General features: G+C 35.5%; 3 protein-coding genes across 4 annotated transcripts; all 3 read right to left on the reverse strand.

Annotated features, from left to right (window-relative positions):
• Positions 1-3,432: 3,432 nt before the first annotated feature.
• LOC108720561 (zinc finger protein 239-like) lies at positions 3,433-4,603 on the reverse strand (the record flags this gene model as incomplete). The annotated part of the gene is made up of 1 exon (XM_018444646.1): positions 3,433-4,603. A coding segment is annotated over one exon (1,002 nt), but the record flags the coding sequence as incomplete, so codon positions are not given.
• An 848-nt stretch (positions 4,604-5,451) lies between these two features.
• Positions 5,452-6,147, reverse strand: LOC108720480 (zinc finger protein 239-like). The gene has a single exon (XM_018444519.1). It carries the CDS (start codon positions 6,145-6,147, stop codon positions 5,452-5,454), a length of 696 nt encoding a protein of 231 aa, XP_018300021.1.
• A 175-nt stretch (positions 6,148-6,322) lies between these two features.
• Positions 6,323-11,132, reverse strand: LOC108720560 (zinc finger protein 157). 2 transcript variants are annotated; one of them, XM_018444644.1, is made up of 5 exons: positions 10,645-11,132; positions 10,418-10,564; positions 9,586-9,711; positions 9,444-9,508; positions 6,323-7,709 (listed from the first exon to the last, which is right to left on the reverse strand). In XM_018444644.1, the coding sequence occupies exons 1-5, from the start codon at positions 10,981-10,983 to the stop codon at positions 6,395-6,397; spliced, it is 1,992 nt and encodes a 663-aa protein (XP_018300146.1). In that variant the 5' UTR covers positions 10,984-11,132; the 3' UTR covers positions 6,323-6,394. The 2 variants fall into 2 exon arrangements, with proteins under 2 accessions (XP_018300146.1, XP_018300147.1); XM_018444645.1 differs by having other exon boundaries at positions 7,640-8,885.
• Between the last annotated feature and the right edge of the window lie 9,631 nt (positions 11,133-20,763).

The following is a 20,763-nucleotide window of genomic DNA, read 5'->3' on the forward strand; positions in this document are numbered from 1 at the left end:
ATAAAAATATTGTAAAAAATATTTAACCTATTTTTTTTTAAGAAAAATTAATCTCCGATTTTTATTCTCTGCAGTCAATTCTTATTTAACTTAATAAAAACTTTTATATTTATATATATATAATAATTTATATACATATCTATTTTTAATTTGATATATTAACTGTCATAATCTAGTAGTAGTTTAAAGTATAAAAATCTGTGTTATTTGAAGAATCACTATTCATTTAATCTGTTAAATCGTTGAAAGGCGACTTAACATTCGTATAATATATATGTTCTTATTTAGATTATCATATCACCTTTATAAAAAAGATTCCTTATAAAAAACTATTTTTAATAATTCTCGACAAGGAATAAAATCATATGAACGCGCTTTCGTGTATTAATTATTCCTTCTAATTTTATTCTTCTCTTTGCATTGGAGCTCTTTGTAATTGACGATAGGGTAAGTCGAATGATATCTCATGGTGCAGTGAAAGGTGATGGTCCCTCAAGTTTGACAATGTTTTAAACGTATTGTAACATAATTCGCACTCGTACGGCTCTGTGTACAAACGTAAATTTATTATACAATATGTTTAGTTCGAAAAACTGTTTGTCGTAGTTGCCGGATATAACGATATATTTTCTTACCGTGCATTCTCCAATGTAGTCTCAGCCTCCAATAATTGGAATGCGCTTTACAGCAATAAGGACAGAATACTATGTGCCTGTGAACAGTGTAACTATGTTCCAGAAATTTTAGCCAAGTATCGCAGATCACGTTACAGCAATCACATGTGAAAGACATCCCGGCATGGTTTTCATTTATATGTTGATTCAAATTCATCTTTGTGAGAAATTGAAGATTACATATGGGACAGATATTCCTGTACCGAATCATTACAATAAAATGCAGAAGCTTTTCGGATTCCCTGCGCCTTGCATCTAATATCGTTGTCGTATCCATATCCAGTTAATGTTTCAATGCAAATTTCTTTTAAAAAGACAATGTCGTACTTGTGAAAGATGATGCTGATTTTACTGCAGATTTTTTTCTTAGTTTGTTCTTCCTTTTGTCTTCTTTTCGAGATCTTATTTCCGTCCTTTCCGACTCTTTGTGACTAGAGATTCGTGAACGTGATATATGTATATGTTTATATGGATGCTCGGGCTGTAATAGTCAATTTTGTAATTTAAATTGTAAAAGAAATTGCAAAAGGAAGCTCAATGTCGCAGCGCGAACGATCGACGAACTCGAACAACTCAAACTTGAACGATTGAAATGAGAGTATGAATTTTTTTTGTACTTACCGAGCATATTTTAGAAACAAACAATTTTAGAAATTTTAGAAATAATCTTGTTTATATGTATATGATTGGAAATAAACTTTGTATTGCTTGTATCACATTGCTGGATAAACCCTTTAAATTTCCAACTGTTGATCAATGTGATTATGTAGGTAATTGTACAAATTACGCAGCTCTTATTGCGAAAATATATCGTAACAAATGTCATATCAAAATACGAACTTTTCTATCTATTCCTCTTGAAACCGCGATCACGCATATTGCAATGATAGCTAAGATATGTACTTGCCCTACTTTTTCTTTATTATTATTTGCTTTTTTTCTGAAGATATGATTACATAGATTGATGTTTCATTTATAAGTAATTTTCAGAAATTCTATTTGTATTACATGTACGTTTCAATTATAACATCTACGTAATTTTTATTATAAGCTTTTTCGCAGTCATCAATATTAGTTTCCACAAAAGTTTCTATACTGATATATTAAAAGTTACTATTTTCTTTTTGAACTACAAAGAGTGCGTTCCATTTGACGCTCACAATATTCGTGAGCATCATTTGTCCCTGTTTAATATTTGATAAACAAGGATGAAATGATATCACGAGCGTTGTGAACGTTAAATGGAACGCAGCTAAAGTAGCGGCCTATATAGTGTTCAAAGAGATAGAAACTTCCCTTCGTACATATGAGGCACGAGTAAAGTGGGGATGTTAAAATTATTTTACCCGTTCAATTTTCTAAGCCCAGATCCAAGTGTATCGTATTTATGAACATGATAGACATCGTTACTTTGCCTACTATGTACATCGCCTCCTATGGAGAAATGTAAATCTTTCGTTGAATATAGTTATTTAGAGATTATTTGAGAATAAAACAATGATTTTTTAATATTTTATTAAAAAGTAAACATAGTAAATATTGTAAAAAGTCTTTGAAACACGTTGATTTTTGATAAAAGCAAGCTATAGACTTCTGTTTTTTAATCATTTTTCATTTAGAAAATTTTTTACATATACATATAGGAATGTTTTTGTATATTACATGTAATATACTTATCTCTTTTTTTCTTTCACGCGCGCGCGCACACACACACACACTCTCTCTCTCTCTCTCTCTCTCCTTCCCTTTCTTTAGTATGATCTACTTAATACTTGATCCGTAATTATGAAGAAAGGTCTATTTTAAAATATCACACGTCATACATGTACATATATATATATATATATAATAGAATTGAGTCTATAATATAGAAAGTAAAACTATATGTAAAATTAACATCAATATAAATAATATATATCTTTTTCAAAATAATTTTTTCCTAAATGTCAATTTTTTATAAAATTAATGTAATACAATATTGTCACATGTCTAACATTCTCGCGTTTTATTTGCGATTAAAAATTTGGTTTTGATTTACGGACATTTATGAAATTTCAAAATATCCTTATCTATTAAATCTTTGCATTATATTGCATCGCATTATTAGGTATCACTAGCGTATGTTTAAAAATAATATTCATGAAAAATACACGCACGCACGCACGCTGTATATTACATTACAGTCTCCGTTATTTATAGATACAAATAGAAAAAGGATAATTCTACGTGAAGAAAAATATGTCAAAAAAAGTTATTCATATATATTTTCTCAAACATTCAAAAAATGTTTGGAATTCAGGATATATATTAAAGATTAAATCATAAAATCATTAATATTTATGAAATATTTATAAAATAAATTAAAATTAAGTAAAAAGGCTCAATTTTATAAAATTTTAAATGATTTGTTTTAGACTCGTAGCCCTTCTTTGTTATATTATTTATAAAATAATTATTACAATTTATATATATCCGTATGCATACATATTTTATATATATACGTATATTACATATAACTTAATTTTATTTTTTGACCAATTAATCAATATTCATAAAATTATTCATTTATAATTATTTTAATAATTATAAGTATTAATTATTCATACAATTGACTATTATGCAGCAAATTACTGTTACAAGTTATTCAAATTTAAAACAGAATACTTTTAATTTAAAACAAGATTTTATTTTTAAAAATTCTACTTTATATTTATAATGTGATTTTATTATATATTTTTCCATTTAGAATTATCCTTTAAATTGTAACATCAATAATGGACTACCCTGTATGTATCTTAAATACGTTTTTGCACAAGTACTTAGAATATTATCATAGATCTTTCGAGCAACTTAAACTTTTTAATGTCAGGAACATTTGTATTAACTAAATTTTTTGTTTATTCGACCCTAATTTAAATTCGATGACACTAATCGGACTCGATACGACTTTCACACAAGTCCCGAAGTTTACTTTGCGAGTATCCGCACGTTCCTAACTTTAAACGTTCATGACTTTTGAGATAACGTTTCTGACCGAAGCTGATACCGCATTTCTGACACGTATACGGTTTCTCTTCGGAGTGGACGCGTTTGTGTCTAGTTAGGTCGTTTTTTACGCCAAAACCTTTACCGCATACGTCGCACGTATGATTCTTCTCACCTGTGTGTACTGTCAGATGACCCAACATCTGTTGTCTCCAACGGAACTTTTTAGCGCAATAAGTACACTTGTGCGGGAACTCGTCTGTATGGGTCTTACTGTGTATATAGAGGGATGCTTTGGTCTTGAACGTTTTGCCACACGTGTGGCACACGTACGGGCGTTCACCGGTGTGGATACGTCGGTGATCTTCCATGGCAGTCTTCATGGCAAAGCTGCGACCACATATATCACAGGTGTGATTCTTCACGCCGTCATGCACATGTTTCAGATGATAATATAGACTACCACCCTGAACAAATTGTTTCCCACAGATGTGGCACGTGTACGATTTCTCACCCGAGTGCGTACGTACGTGAGCCCAGTGATTTTTGCGCGAACGGAACTTCTTGTTACAAAATTTGCAGACTATCGTCGGACTGGTGCATGCAACTTTTTTGGATTTGGATTGTTTGACGTTTTTCTCTACATATTCATTAGACTCGTTTACTTCAGCTATAAGATCCTGTCGCGTAGCCTCGTTTGGTGTTGTCCCTTTCGCGCAATTTGCTTGCGTCTGACTAGTAGAATTAGAACCTTCATTTTCTATACTCTTCTTCTTATTGTCATTTGTCAAGTTTTCTGAGGAGGACATTTTAGATGACGTATTTGTGGAAGACAAACGTTTAGTTAATTTATCGTTATCGATATTATCTGCAGGAGAAAAAATATTCTCTGAATTTTCATCGATTACATTGGATGTTTTAGTTTGGATTGGATTAATTTTACTTCTCCGTTCTCTCATCTTGTACACTCTTTGGCAATTGTGGGTGATTTTCCGGTCATGTGTAATGATTTCATTTTTTAATCTGTAAAAACAAAAAGTAACCACTTTTGTTATCAAGCTTATATTTATTATCATATCATTATTTTCTATATATTATATATACGTATTAAAGATATTTAAACAAATATTTAATATTCTTTTAGTCAGTTTCATATATATTTAAATTATAAAATCGTAGTTTATGAAAAGAAAATTTTATTTGTAGATAATGTGCGATGAAATTAAAAATTTTCGATCTTTTTAAAACTTAACGCGATATATTTATCAGTTTTCTTTAATAATTGCAAGATATATCTTATGAAATTTACTTACAGTTTCCTTTGCTCAGCTTCTTTTTGTATTATTTGACGAACTCGAGAATTGACAGATATTAAACTTTTTATCCAGGATTTCAGAGAATATCGTTTCTCCGTTATTCCAAATACTTCTTGTTTAGTAACATTTAATCAACTCTTATTTATTTGTTTACTTTTAAGATTTTTATGATAATCTTACCAAGAAATTTGAGATTATTTTAATCAAGAAAAGCAATCTCTGCGTGGTTTTTTTCTTTAATGCGTGAAACACACTTCCTTCGATTCGATACAGATACAGAAAATAGAATGAAATCAATACGAATGATTTTTCTGTAAGATAAAGGATTATTTAGTTCTTTTTGTTTCTCATCTAATTTAAAAAAATACTTAAGGTGTTCGAAGGATTAATAACTGGTGTATTGATGGCATGAAGTTTAACGATCGGCAAATGTTCCATAATTTCATTCGTCAAAAACAAACCCTGCATCTTGTCTTTTATGTGCGTACAGCCGTGTGTAAACTGCCATAGTGTCTCTTTAGATATCGTTCTTGAGCAAACTTGGCGCCGCAGATTACACAAATATGCAAGCGTTGATTGGTATGAGTGCGTTGATGACGGGTGATGCAACTTTTGCTGCGGAAACGCTCGTCACAGATATCGCAGGCATATGGCTTTCGACCAGAGTGCCAGGTCGCATGCTTGTCCAATTCCTGTTTTCTTCTAAAACCGCGGTCGCACAGAACGCAACGATATGGCAGGATCTGGGAATGGTAGAGTCGGTGCACGTGCAGGGACGCCTTCTGCTTAAAGGATTTGCCGCAGGTCTCGCACACGTGAGGCCTGTCACCGGAGTGAGTGCGCCTGTGCTCGTCCCTCGATGCTCTTGAGGCAAGACGACGGCCGCAAATATCGCAGGCGAAATTTTTAACGCCGTCGTGGACGTCGCGCACGTGTCTGTTCAGACCGGACGCTGATCGAAAACTCTTGTTGCAAATAGAACAAATGTATGGTCGTACTCCAGCGTGAATGTTGTGGTGAATTAGCAGATTATACGATGTGGAAAGAACTTTCCCGCACTCCTCACACTTGTGAGAGGTATTTCCGTCACCCTCCGTCGTTTTCGAGCGAGTTAATTTGACGTGTTGTTTCAATAATTGTTTGGATTGTTTTGCACATTTTTGAGAATTCATCGTATGTTCCTCTTGAGGCTTCTGCGTTTGTTCAGAGTTGTTCGGAGAATTTGCCGAATTGTATCTTTCCAATTTCTCGTCAAAATCACTAAGATACGTCGATGATAGACATTTCTTGCTGGATACCGTTGATTGAGCTTTTCCGACATTAACGTATTCTTCAGACTCCTCGTTCTTTGGCGAGCTGACTCGTGAGTGTTTCTCCGACTCGTCTTTCGACACTCGACGCGTACATCTGAAAAGAGAGTCAGCCCGTTACTTGGGGGGCGGCCAAACTTCGTGGTGGCTCGTGATTGAGCTTCTTATGATTAACTAAGTAGCGCTTTTGGCGGAACGAGAGGCTGCAGACGGTGCAGCGCCAGGGTTTCTCGTCAGAATGAATCAATCGGTGCCGCTTTAGCTCATATTTGATGCGAAAGTGACGACCGCACACATCGCACGCGTGCGGCTTCTCACCAGTATGCTTAGTGATGTGCACCATCAGCGGCGGCCGTGTGCGAAAGGTCTGATCGCAGTAACTGCATTTAAATGGAAATACGTCCGAATGCGTACGATTATGCACGAACAAGGAGGCTTTTTGCTTGAACGTTTTGCCACAGATGTTGCAGACGTACGGCCGCTCGCCGGTATGAATGCGTCTGTGATCCTCGACGTTGCGCCGCGTCGAGAACATGCGGCCGCACAGATCGCATGGTACGTTCTTGATGCCAGCGTGAGTGTTCTTTAAATGTCGCGTCAGACCTTGATTCACGCGGAACCGTTTACCACATAGGTGGCAGGTAAATAGTCGCTCGCCCGTGTGGATGCGCAAGTGCCAGTAGAAGGTGTACGGTGAATTCAGATTCTTGCCACATTCATTGCAATGATAGTAAATCTTACCATCGTGCTCTATTCGCGCGCGAAGCACCGTTTCTGTGGCCACAAAGGACTTCCGACTTCTATTTACGACCTCGGGATGCGCCTCCGTCAGATGAATTTTTAACAGTTTCTTTCTCTCCGCGGTGTGCTCGCAATAACTGCATGGATAAGTCCTGAATTGTTTTTTCAATGGTTTTACTGATGAAAGGCAAGACTCTTCATCGTCGTTTGTGCTCTTAATATCTTCTATCAAGCGTTCTTTCTTTTTTATCGTACCATCATCGGGCTTCTTTTTCTTTTCTGTCATTTTACTACGCATTCTTGTTAAATCTTCTTTGGCTGAATCGTGACATTTGCAGTCCGTCATATGGCGGATTAGATGGTGTTTTCTTTTAAAGACACGTTGGCAGTTATCGCAAGTGTAACCCTTCTTCACAGATTCACTCGTTGACTGTAGAATTGTCGATTCATTTTTTTCTTGAGCTCGTGAAGCGTTCGAGTCCGTTTTCTCGTCATATTTTTCTGCGTTGCAATTACCCGACAAATTGCGTGTTTCTCTTTTCGAAATTTCTTTAGCATTCTCTGCAATCAACGTCATGCTTCTCATCGGATTGCTTTTGTACTTTATCGTGGCATTACTCGTCAGTGCAGCGTTACACGAGGAATGATATGTCGTGAAAGATCTCTCCTCTGCCAGCTCGCACCTGGAAAAACAACAAAGGCGGCAGATTTGAATCGGTTTCGTCGCAGGCGCGAAAGGCCGTGTCTACATAGAGAAGGAGAGAGAAGGAAAGAGCCACGATACTCTTTCGGCTTAAATTTCTAACGCTCCTTATCGTTAGGACGCTCGTAGAGATTCGTTGTGCCGGCTCTTAATATGATTGTTCAGATAGCGTTTCTGCCGAAAAGCGAGACCGCAATTAACGCAGACAAACGGCTTATTCTCGGAATGAATAAGTTTGTGCCGCACGAGTTCGGACTTGACCCGGAACTTCCTCTCACACATGTCGCACCCATGATTCTTCTCGCCGGTGTGCGTGGTTACGTGGGCCAGCACCTCCTGCCGTCGACGAAATTGCTTGCTGCAGTACGAACATATGTGCGGGAACACGTCAGTGTGTAGCTTGCTGTGAATGTACAAGGACGCTTTGGATTTAAATGTCTTTCCGCACGAATCGCAAATATACGGTCGTTCGCCGGTGTGGGTACGTCGGTGATCGTCTCGCGTCGCCTTAGACGCGAACGATCTGCCACATAGGTCGCACATAAAGTTCTTTAGCTTTGCATGCACATCTTTAAGGTGCCTGGTCAGTCCTCCAGAATCGCGGAACTGTTTGCCGCACACGTGACAAGTAAACGGTCGTTCGTTCTTGTGGATTCTCATGTGTCGCAAATACGAATCCTTCAGCTTGAAGCATCTATTACATTCGACGCACTGGAACGTATCCTCCTTATGCGACGTTTTTTCAAGAATCTTGCACAGATCTTTACTGTCCTTTTCATTATCAAGTATCAAATGCATCGAGTTGTCGTCAGAAGAAATGTGATCTCTCTCGTTTTTCTTCACCTCATGTGCGACACTGATCGTCCGAAGCTCGTTGTTGTCCTCGAGATCAGAATGTTTTATAGAATGCTGCATCGAAACAGGCTCTCCCTTCACTACGACAGGCAACTGAACGTTACTCTCCTGTTCAGACACGGTAGACGGTTGATCGTGCGCCGTGTCCATGACGGCGATCCAGACCGAGTCGGAATCCTCGGCCGTCGCGTTCGGCTTTGTAAGGTTGCGGATTCTCGGCTGGGACCGTTTCCTGTATGGCTTCCAAAATGCTTTTGGCGTGTCCGGGGACACTTTTAACGGTGTCCGGACGCCGCACGACCTGCAAAATAGCCGAAACTTGACTCCAGGTTTTGCGATTGCGCGGCACGACGCAGCGGACGATTGCGATTTCGAATCGGCTGTCACAGCCGCTCGTTTTTTTTTTCTAGGTAATCGCTAAAGCCAACCACCCCGGCTGCTTACGGTGCGTTACCTTTCTCTTTCTATACTTTGCTCAAAATCATTCGTTAAGTTTGTCGCAAAAATGTTCTTGGCATATCCAACGCCGACAAATTGTTCAGTTTTTATGTTTTCTTTTAAAAAGTGTCTCAGCGAGAGTTTCACAGTTCGTTATGACGCGTATCATGATTGCTCGTATGTAGTCGATGTCGAACAGTCTTCATCTTTTCGTAAGATACACGGAAAATGTTTAACAAGCTCTATGTGACACTTGTATATGTATTATTCGCATTATATTTCTAATATTCTATTATCTATGTGCTAAAAATATAGCGACCATGAGCAAACGTTCACATAAATGAGGAACAGGTAACGAGAAAGAAAACTTCGTGCTCTTTTTGTTTAGTTAACAAATCACTAAAATATATGAGATCATTACCTGTTAGGTTTATTAATTTTTTCCATGCTGCAAACTCCACTTTTGTCATCGTCCTGCTGACTTGGCTGTAATAAGACGTTCTAATTAAATTTCTTATGTTACTGATTCAAAAGGATATTTTTTATAGTTTTATCATACTTACTAGATCCGTAATATTAGACGCAATAGTTGACGTAATATTAGATGTAATATTAGATGCAATGGTCGTGCTGGCTGTTGTGAACATTGGCGCAGTAACTTCTAAATTATCCAGAGAAGGATTGTAATACTGCAAACATTAAAAATATATAATTAAAATATTGTATAGTTGCTAATGAAAAAGCAAAGGTTACAAAAAATTGATTACAGAAAAATTTTAAGAGCAACATGAAAAAAAAACGAATATAAGAAAATAGAATAAAATTAAGAGCAGATCTATAATAGAAAAACATATTTTTTAAGATATAAAATTAGTCAGGATTAATAGACTAAAGTAGCTCGCAATATGATGTAATGACAGAGTGTATAAGTGAAGAGTTAAACTCTAAAAAAAGAATAATTTAAATTCTAAAAAGACAAATGGCAGTATAAATTCTTTATCTTGTACATGTTATCAAAGACAAATGAGCAAAAGAATATCATATGAAGTCAAAGCGAGTCTTGTTGCCTAATAATACTTTTGTGTGTATTTTAGAATTTCTAGTTCAAACAAATGTTATCATTACATATTATCTTATTTTATCTAAATCCTCAGAATGCAATACAGAAAAAAATGGTTGAATTAACTGGAATTCTGGTGGAAAATAAACGATCCAGAATTCTGGTTAAGTCTATTAGAATTCTAGAAGATTTAACTAAAAAATTTTGATTATCTCAACTAGAAATTCAGTTAATTCAACTGAACATTTTTCTCCGTGAATATAGTTGACTATCTATGCTAATCAGTTTTGTAATCTTAATCAGAGATTCTTTAAATCTCCTCATGCATTTTTTACCTGCTGCTTATTTCGCAGGTGCGAATCTTGCATTTCCAGCAGCTTCCTCTCTGCATTTAAACACTCTTCGTTTAATTCGTGCCAGGCCATTAGGACGTTTGCGCAACGCTCGCACAATTGCAACGGTAAAGTGTCGCTTTCGGTTACCTGTGAAAAACAATAAGCAAATGACCAACACGTCGTTTATCGCATTACTTGAACTGAAATTTCGACGTTATTGTACACACATGTATCGGCAAGTACTTGAGTATTTTGCTGATCAAGTCATGTTGCGCTCCCTCGCCCTGAAAGATGGGTATCATACGATTGCTCGCGTTAGCGCATATCCTGCAGAGATGCATCCATGCCAACGTGATCTCCGTCTGATGCCTGTGAGACATCGTTTCTTCAATGTTCCCTTCGGGATATTGTACAGCCTGGTCCTGCGATATCAGGAAGAAGTCCTCTTCGGTTTCCTCTGTTTCATTGCGCCCTTCACGCGACACTATACTCTTTACAGTCTCGATCAGAATAATGTCTTCGCCGGGAGAATCCATTCCTGGTGGCATCGAATTACTAGACTCCATGCCGATGAAAAAGATGACTACGTGTTCGACACGCGATCAAAGAAATTGCTCGTCGAGTGACTTAAAAAGTAATTCGCTCGCTGTGTATGTCGCAAGTCGTAAACGCGTTTGATGGAAAAGCGAACAAAAATGTAAACAATGTTGAAGCAAGCTTGCTTCTTCTTATTTGCGCTTGGAACGCTTTCGCCAGCGTTCGCATGCGCGCTGCAGCGCTTGACGTGGCTTGACGATTCATCCGAAGAATAGTCGTGGAAGTAGTTCTTGTTACTCACCGCATGGAGCTATCAGACTATCTTGATTCTAGCCGTATCGACTCCATGATAGGAGTCGGGGCCAAATACTAGCGAAGAAGAAGAAGTGGCGTGGCTAGTCGTGGCTTTAAAATGATATAGAACGCCGAATGCGTACGCATCCGAACTATCCGAAGTAACATTTGGGTGCATTAGCTACGTTCAGCGAACTCAACAGTTGAGCGAGCACTCACTGTTATTGGTGTATTCTTTTAGATCATCCAATCAGCATTTTAGATCTGGAAGAATACATCAATAGCAGCGAGCGCTCACTCAACTGTTGAATCCGCTGAACGCAGCCATTAAGGTGCAAACCCATGCAGCGGAATAGCGTAACGCGGAACGAGAGCAGAACCAATCACAAGCGTTCTGCATTAATTGCAATTGATGCGGAATGCTTCTGATTGGTTCCTCTTTCGTTCCGCGTTACGCTATTCCGCTGCATAGGTTTGCACCCTTCAGTGAGCTCTTGTACCTATTTGGTCTATATTTTTAGATCTAATGGAATATGCCAATCAGATGCAAGAGTTCACTGAGTCCTTAATCCCGGATCTACAACAAAATTTTCAGCCTTAAACCATAAGAAAAGGGCGAATCACAGTCGAATATTCTCTTCGAATTCGACTGTAATTGGTCAAATTCTTACGGCTTAAATCTTAAAACATCTATTGTAGATCCGGATTTATACATTTAGATCCAGTAAGGAACCAAGAGCAAGACCAATCACATCAAAGAATTTTACAACAGTTGCGAAGCTGTTTTTTTCTGCCGAACGCGACCATTGGATCTCACATTTGGATCTTGGATAGAATGTATTCACATGAGGTCTGTTCTTTTCAGCTAGTTCTTACATGGTTCATCTTTCTTCTTTTTCTCTCTACGTTGAAGAGAAAAAGAGAAAAGATGAACCGTGCAAAAAGTTCAGCTAAAAAGAACGAGCCTATGGTGAATTTGTCTATGGAAATTGTCCAGGGGTGCGTTTCAAAACTCGACTATATCAATTCCGAGTATCTTTTATCCTTGTTTAACATTCAGTGAACAACAAGGATAAAATGATACTTGTCGTTGACAGAAGTCGAGTTTTGGAACGCACCCCAGATTGGTCAGATCCGGAAACGCGCGCAGATTTAAATTTTAAATCACAAATACCTTCTTTGCAAAATGATTAAATAAATTCTATTTAATAGTTTAGAATGTATTATACATATTTTGTAACAAAATAAAATAGTATGAAAAAATTACAGAATCTTCTAAATTGTATTTGATAGTAATATAATAAAAAAAAGTTTGGCAAATTTAGAATTTGGATAAAAATTATTTGAATAAGTAGACATGTGTTTTTAAAAACATGTTAAAAAATAAAATAAAAAGATTTTTATTTAATCTATAAAATATTGTTAAATAAGTATTGACCTTATTGAAATATTTTATATGTATTGTATATAACATTAATATTTTTATATGGAAACTATAATTTTCCAATTTCAATCACTTTTTACAAAGGTTATACGCACGAGACATATTGAAAAAAAAATCTATAATAACAGAATTCTAGATAAACATTTTTTTGGAACGTAACTTATACTCTTTTCAATTTAATTGCTCAGCCAATCAATATAATAATCTCATATAAAAGTTGCTTTATATCGTAATAATTTATAATAACATAAATTTTACTTGTTTTATGGGTCATACATAATTGTGAGTTGCATTAATGGTGTTTGGTGTGTCATTATGCAGCGGTCAAATTCTATTGTAATAATTCTATTGTAAGTAATTAATTACTGAATATTGTTTAATCATTTCGTGCTCGCAAAACACGAGAATTGGTAAATTACGTATAACAAAATAATTCTTGCTAAGACATTAACGTACAGTATTATTTATTCATTTGCCTGCATTTTTCTGTTTCTTTCTTCTATTTTTTTTTCTATGCAATGCATACCTGAAAACTTTGGCTGGAAATACTATGTCGAATACAAAAAAAATTGCAAATGATTTTATAATCTGGTTAAATATTTGGACCTCTTAATAAATTTGAAACGTGAGAAGAGTAAGTATCACAATTCAGAGCAAAGTTAATTTATGAAATTTGTCGAAGTTGCATCCTTTCATTCTGTCCCAACTTACTGAATTTGCATTCGTTATTGCCTAAAAAAGGTAAACTCATTATGTGAATTCAGGTAGGTATAGGTCTGTGAATATTATCAAAATATTGTTTTCATTTCTCATCCTACGGATACTTGATAATGCACTCTTCCCACCCCCCTCTCTCTCTCTCTCTCTCTTTTGTAATTGACTTGTCTCTCGATAAATGACCTCGGTTGGCGGTGATCACTGTCCTTGTGGGTACAATGAGAGGATTAAAACAACGTTATCCCTCGTCATCATGTTTAATTATTAGCTATGTATCCATGAACACAAGGGCAGAAGGGAAGGAGGGAAGGAGGGAAGAAAATCATGATACCCCAAGCTGGTGCGATGAGTTTTATTGATCGATCAAACAACCAGATTTCATATTTGCAAGCGTTCACGAATGACGCGAGCGTGTGCGAGATAATGACCACGATTTAAGAGCGCTCGCAATCGTGTAATTAAACTGGATTCGGTGTACGAGTTCGCAGAAACATTCGGTATTGGCCGTGTAACGTGTAAATTCGATAAATATCGGAAATTCGCATACAAATAGGACAACAATTTTGTAGCAGTAACTTACTCGTTACGAACATTGAATTTGCGTTTATTGTTTTTCATCGGATTGGACGTGTTTGTTAGATGCGGAATATATTCGATATTTCCACTAAGACTTCCCGTTTCAATCGAATAGAATTAATCATTACTTTTAGGGTGGGCGATCCACGAGACGAAGCGCGAAATGTACGATGGCAGCCCAATTATCGAAATTAATTTGGATTACAAAAAAAAATTATTTTCTTACTAATATTTAATTTCCCTATAAGCGCATAATATTATTTAATATGAAGTAATATTTTAGGCATATTCTTAGAATATTAAATGTAACATTTTAATAATGTTTTATTAAAATTATATATTATATGATATTCTCGAAATATTAATGGAAGATTATATTATCAGGACTTCTACTTCTGATAATATTATATGATTATTAAAAGTAACATTTATTTAATGTTACTGTAATATCGTATAAACATTAAAAAGTATTATAACAGAATTTACTTTAATTTATAAAACTGTTACATCTGTTCATTATAAGTACGTATAAAAACTGAAAATGATTTTGACGCGCAATTGTAAAACTGGATGTGTACTTAAAATCACGTTTCTTTAGCACAAGATGCAGCATAGACAGTACAATAAAATGTATTGAGTAATTTACGATTTAATCGATTTCTATGTTCATTTATAGAGTGCGTTCCGAGTTACGCGTAAAGCGCATAATGCATCATTTGTCCTTGTCGTTCACCAAATAATAAAGAAGGATAAAACGATACATCGTGCGCTTTATGCGTAACTTGGAACGCACCCAGTCATATCTTTACGTTATTTTGTATATGACGGCTTTAATGCATGTGCATCAGTGCGCACTGAGTGCGTTCAATCGAATTCGCTATTAAGTCAAAGCGTATGAAAGTGCACAAAAGTGCAGATAGAACGGCTGCGGCGGCATCATCGTCGCGCGCCACAACTAGCGCATGAAGTTGGCCGCGCAATTTATGAATACTCCATCTTGGTTTCGTGCATCGCGCTGTAACAAGTCGTGAAAAGTTCGCTCATGTTTTCGCACGATATTTCTTTCCGCGTTATTTTTAATCGCGATAAATGTGTATTTCGAACAATTAATATCTGAGTGTCGCATAAAATGTTCACGATTATTATATATATAATTGCGGTGATTAGCAAGATCGTGCATGATTAACCGTTTCGCGAAAGCGCGAACGCAAGCACCGAAAACAGCGGTAATATTTTGATGGATTTTGATGTGACCCTTGCGATGCTGCGATGTCGAGATTCTTATATGAACAATTCGCGATGTAGAAGTAAGAAACCTAGAAGAAATTAGAGAGACTCAGTCGAAATAGTTGCGAGGTAAGTAATTTACGACTTATTAAAAAGATAATTATTTGTTACTGTGATTTCTCCATTGCTCGTTTATTTCGACAATATGTAATTTTGTATCGTTATTATAATGCAGTTTTATTAAAATTATTATTTTGGGAATATATTTGCAGCCTAAATTTGTAATCATGATTTAAGTTTTGTAATTATAGATTTAGAACATTCTTTAATTTTTTGTAATCATATATTTTTTTTCTAAATTTTTATAAAATCTAATAATTAAAAATCTAACTTTGTATATATTTCAAGTAATTAAAATAATTATAAATCTACAATTACTCTATCTAATTACTAATCTACATTATAAATTTGGAATTTGTTTGTAATTATAAGTTAAAATATTATGAATCACATTTGTAATTATAATTTAAATATTGCTAATTGCTAGTCTGGAGAATTTTAATTATTTTTATTACTTTAATTACTTGAAATAAAAGAATCTTTATTTAGCAGATTTTATAAAAATTTAAAGAAAAATATATAGTTTCAAACAATTATGAAACTTTTGTAAAATATTAATTTATTTAAAGAATAAAATTCCGCGATTATTTCTTAAAATATTAATTATTTTGAACGCTACTGCAATTTGAGACATTTTTTATTTTATAGATCAATGTTGTTGCATCTGCCGCTATGCCGGTATCGGTGAGTCAAATATTATTTTTTGTCAACTTACCTATCTTATTATTCTGTTCAATGATCTGTAAATTCGCTTTTCTCGTCATGATAATGAAATATAGATCGTCATAATGTACTTTCATGTAAAATATCATGGAAAGAAAAAGATCTTTAAAATATCTACATAACATGCAATTAATATATAAATCCTTTAATATGCAATAAATTTGTATATAAATAAAATTATCATTATAATTATAATTTTTAAATTATTTTTCTCAAAAGATTGTTGCTAAACATGAAATAATATTAGATATTAGATGTAAATATTAATTCTAATATCATATATCAAGTGATAATAAAATATTTAATACTGCTCTATTTTTTTCAAAACATTCACAGTCAAGATATGATTAATAATGATCGGATGGTATTTTTAAGATATCAATATAAAAGTTGTAAAGAACATATTTATCTAAGTATTTATCTAAATAAAATGGATATTCTTTGGCAAATTAATAAATTAGAAAGTGATGAAAATTCGTTGGGATATCAACTCACCATAAGGGTGCAGTTATGATCAGGTGAAAATAATGGTAGACGTCGCAATGAAATCGAATAGTAAATCGTTTATTAGTACGAAGGTGTGTGATAGTGTCTCGAGATTGCCGCCTCGACATTTCCTGATTAAAAATGCCAGACCGCGGCGGTGTGATACCGTGACGTGAACGAGTGTGACAGAGCTTTCTTGTTGTCCTTAGCTGACGTAAGAGATAGATGTTAGAGCTAGTTACCCTGTTCTGCGAGCTGGTGCTCCGCCTTTTCGTCGCCGCCGCCGAGCTTGACAGCCGATCTTTTGTGAGGATCTTCCTCAAGGATTTTTTTTAAGGATCTTCCTTATCAAGGATCGACATCTCGATTCACCAGGTCTGTAATTTTTAGCTGAACTTTTTGCACCGTTCATCTTTTCTCTTTTTCTTCTCTCCAACATGGAGAGAGAAAGAGCAAAGATGAACCGTGCAAGAAGTTCAGCTAAAAAGAACAGGTCTACTATGGACGGTGGAACTTGTGGAACGCTCAGGGTTATTGATACCGAATACCCGCATATCGATTGGATTACCGTAGTTCGACCGAACTTCACCGAATAAGGTTTCGCGTTGACCAGGTCGTCGCTAACCCTCGACTAGTAATTCGAACTGAATTGTTAGAGAAGTTAAATCGAACCAAACGGAAATTTATCCGTGTCGAAATGAGATGTAAAACGAGCATGTTCAAATCGCACTTTTAGCGTTTTCAATACGGTAATTTCTGGCCGCGATTTCCGTGTCGAGCAAATAAATTTGAGATCAAATTATGCAACATCCGGTATTGCTTAATCCGCAGAAGAAAAACTAATAGTAACATTACACCAATGTTATAATTTTCTACTCAACAATGTAACTATTATGTATAACATGTGTTATATTACATTTATATTGTTGAATGAGAAATTATAATATTAATGCAATGTTACTGTTAATTTGTGTTCTGCGGAAGTATCAAATAATTTGAATTTTTTAATTTCTTTAACATAAATGTATTTACATTTGGTGTCATTGAAAGAGAATCAGACAATCGCACTTGGTATGTTGGTTGTTTAAGTGGAAATCTAATGAGAATAGAGACGAAAGACTCTTCAGGTCAAGCCTAGGGGCCCCATAGCGTTGATTATAGTGTGTCTCTTTTTATCTTTATTATTCATTAGGACGGGAGTTTAGAGTCTCGCATAATACATAATGCATAAGAAAATGAATCAATCAAAGTCCTTCATTTCTTTCTATGAAATAAAAGACTCTGATTAGTTGATTTTTTTATGCTTTATGTATTATACAAGAATCTGTGTTCCTGTCCTTAGAGGCTTTCTACAATAAGACATTACCTAAGCTTAAGTCATAAGAAATCGATCAATCTCAAATATGAGAAGAATAGTCGACTATGATTGGTTAATTCTTACGACTTAAGACTTAAAATTTAGGCTTATGATAAAAAGCCTATTAGACATAACATAAGATCACGTGACTCTTGGCGCATCTATGCTATAGGGTCTTAAGTCTGTCCAAAATTTAACTCGCGAGTTAAACACTCCCTCTTCTCCATCATCTCATTAAGCCACATAGTAAACAAAAAGGGTAGGCACTAAACAGATAGTCACTAGATAGAGTTCTAACATCTATTCAACAATCTATTCTTTATATTTTCTTTTTATCCCGCAACGAAACGATGAAGAAGGTAAAGCGTTTAACTTCCCTTCGCGAGCAAATTTTGGACAAATCTACTTTAGATATATTTAGGGTAAAATACGATTGTATAATTTTGTATATTTTATCTTCTAAAATTAAAATTGTCTCGACACGAAATAAATCTCGTGAGATGGGATCCAAAAGGACACATCTTGTTACTACTAAATGTGCGTTTCTAGAATACGTGTTGGAACACGTGTCGTCACTCTTGAACATCCCCGGCGCGACGAAAGGGCGGAACGTCCGTGCGAGCTAACTTTCAAAGAGATGCTACTTGTTACCTCCTCTTGAGGTACTCTAGTGCCTATGTTATTGTGTCCTCTGTTCTGCCTACAGCGCTAAAACCGCCGCTAAAAAACGACGGTACCAAAACGGGACAGGGGAAAGAGGACTGCTGAGGAGAAGCGACAGGGGAAAGTGATCCTCTGTCCCCTCATATAAAACGCAACAATAAATAATAATAATTTCGCGAATCGTATACGCGTTTCGAAAGGTAAGGAAACGTTCTCTATTTCTAACTTTCGTTCGTGCATTCTCTTCTTTATTTCTCTCTTTTCTCCCGTCTCTTTCTTCTTTTCCCGTCATCCTTCCTTTCTCTTTCTCTTTCTCGCCCTCTCTCTTTTTCTCACTCACGTTTTGGAGCTAGAGCTCGCTATTCTCGCGCATAGTACGCAATAACAATAAAATATCGTAACGAAAGACGACGAATTTTACAAATCAAACGCTTCGACGCATACGCTAAACGATTCATGCTTGATACCTCCTCTCCTTCTGCAATTAGGTGCAAATTTATATACAAGATCCTGATATTTATAATTCAATATAAAGCGCACGTTATATATTGGTTGAGTCTAATTTTGTATAGATAAGAAAATTAATTTTTAACTGATCTTTGAAAATGAATTTTACACTTTAGAAAATTTAATTCAAAATATTTGCAAGTGTTCGACAAGTGTGCGAATCAAATGTTAGATTAAAAGCAGTTTATGAATGCATTCTCTTCACATCCTTGTTATCCTATTATCGACATATATTTGTGTACATTCGGATCACGCATGGTTCATTTTGCACTTCGCTCACTCGCCCACTACATTCGATATGCAACGATTAATCGTGATCCTCATAACGAAGATCCCGCGCTCGATCGGGGTTTTCAAGTTTCCCCATTAAAAATAAGAACAAGAATAACTTAGATTTCCGTTGTTACGTATTATACAAGCTATGCATAAAAGAAGCTAAAACAACAACGCAAAACATTCAATTAACATGGACGAAAAAAGAAACAAAAGCTCGATCCGCCTTTCGTTTTCTTTTTCCTACACATTTCTATCGATCTTTCTCGATCTTCAAATCGCCTGACATTTTCGCATCGTGTGCGTACTTTGATTGTATGCAGTGTTTTCTTTTTGATCGTGCGTGACTGTCGTCGTAATAAGTACACACTGTACACCTTCATTCTCCCGCTTTCGCTCTCGAGCTCTAGTCAGTCATGCTCTCGCAATTTAATATTATTTTATTCGGCTCGAATATACACTTCCTGAGGAACGATGAGAGCTGCCTTAGTCTAATTTAAGAAATCGAGCTAATTAGTTAATCAGAAATTTCGCTCGTGATTCGGATGCGAGCTTTTCTTCGAAGTGCTCCGAAGAGCGCTACAACATAATTTGCGAAGTCGCTCCGTTACGATTCGTTAACTCATTAATAAATGAAATAATTAAATAATACTGGTGAGCTGCTCGTAGTTTATCGCAAGAAAGTCAAAGATCGTGTCGGAGAAAGAAATAACTTTCCCTTGCTTCAAATTAAATCAGTATAGAATTATTCAATTATTTCGCACTTTCCTAACTAATTTAGCTTATTTGCTGAAATCTTTTGTAATTTGTGAAGTCCGAAAGGCGCAAGAAAATAATCAACGATAAATTGATGAATCACTTTAATTGTGCTGATGAAAGTGAGGAAACGCGGTGCACATTCAACTTACTCAAGAAATAACGATAATAAAAATAAAGGACTGAAAAGGATATTTCGATTATTCGAATTATTATTGCTGGTGCTATACTGTATCATCTAGAATCTAGAATAATTTAAGGTCGAGAGCACGACTTTCGGGAGCGTCAGATTGGCATAACATTAACGGTAGCGTTGCGCGATCAACCAATTCCCTCGAGTATAATGTAAACTCGCGCATATCGATTTTTCCATATAAAAACACAATAATTGTTGCGCCGCGTGATTTTCGATTTGCGCGAGTTATCATTAAACGGCATATCGTTTCGATACTCGTAGGGCCGATTTTAACGTGAAAATATTTTAATATAGAAAATGTAAAATTGTCAATAACGCACTTTATACAAAATTTTTTAACAGCCAGGCTTCAAATATTCATTCCCCTAAATTAATATCAATGAAAGTATTGGAGAGTTCAAGCTATCGTAAATGTGTTTTAACGAATCGAGTGACCTGGTGAAACAATAATTGCTTCAGTCGCAATATTC

Source organism: Mycetomoellerius zeteki, unplaced genomic scaffold, assembly GCF_001594055.1.
Source record: "Mycetomoellerius zeteki isolate Tzet28-1 unplaced genomic scaffold, Tzet1.0 scaffold151, whole genome shotgun sequence".
Taxonomy (NCBI): Eukaryota; Metazoa; Arthropoda; class Insecta; order Hymenoptera; family Formicidae; genus Mycetomoellerius; species Mycetomoellerius zeteki.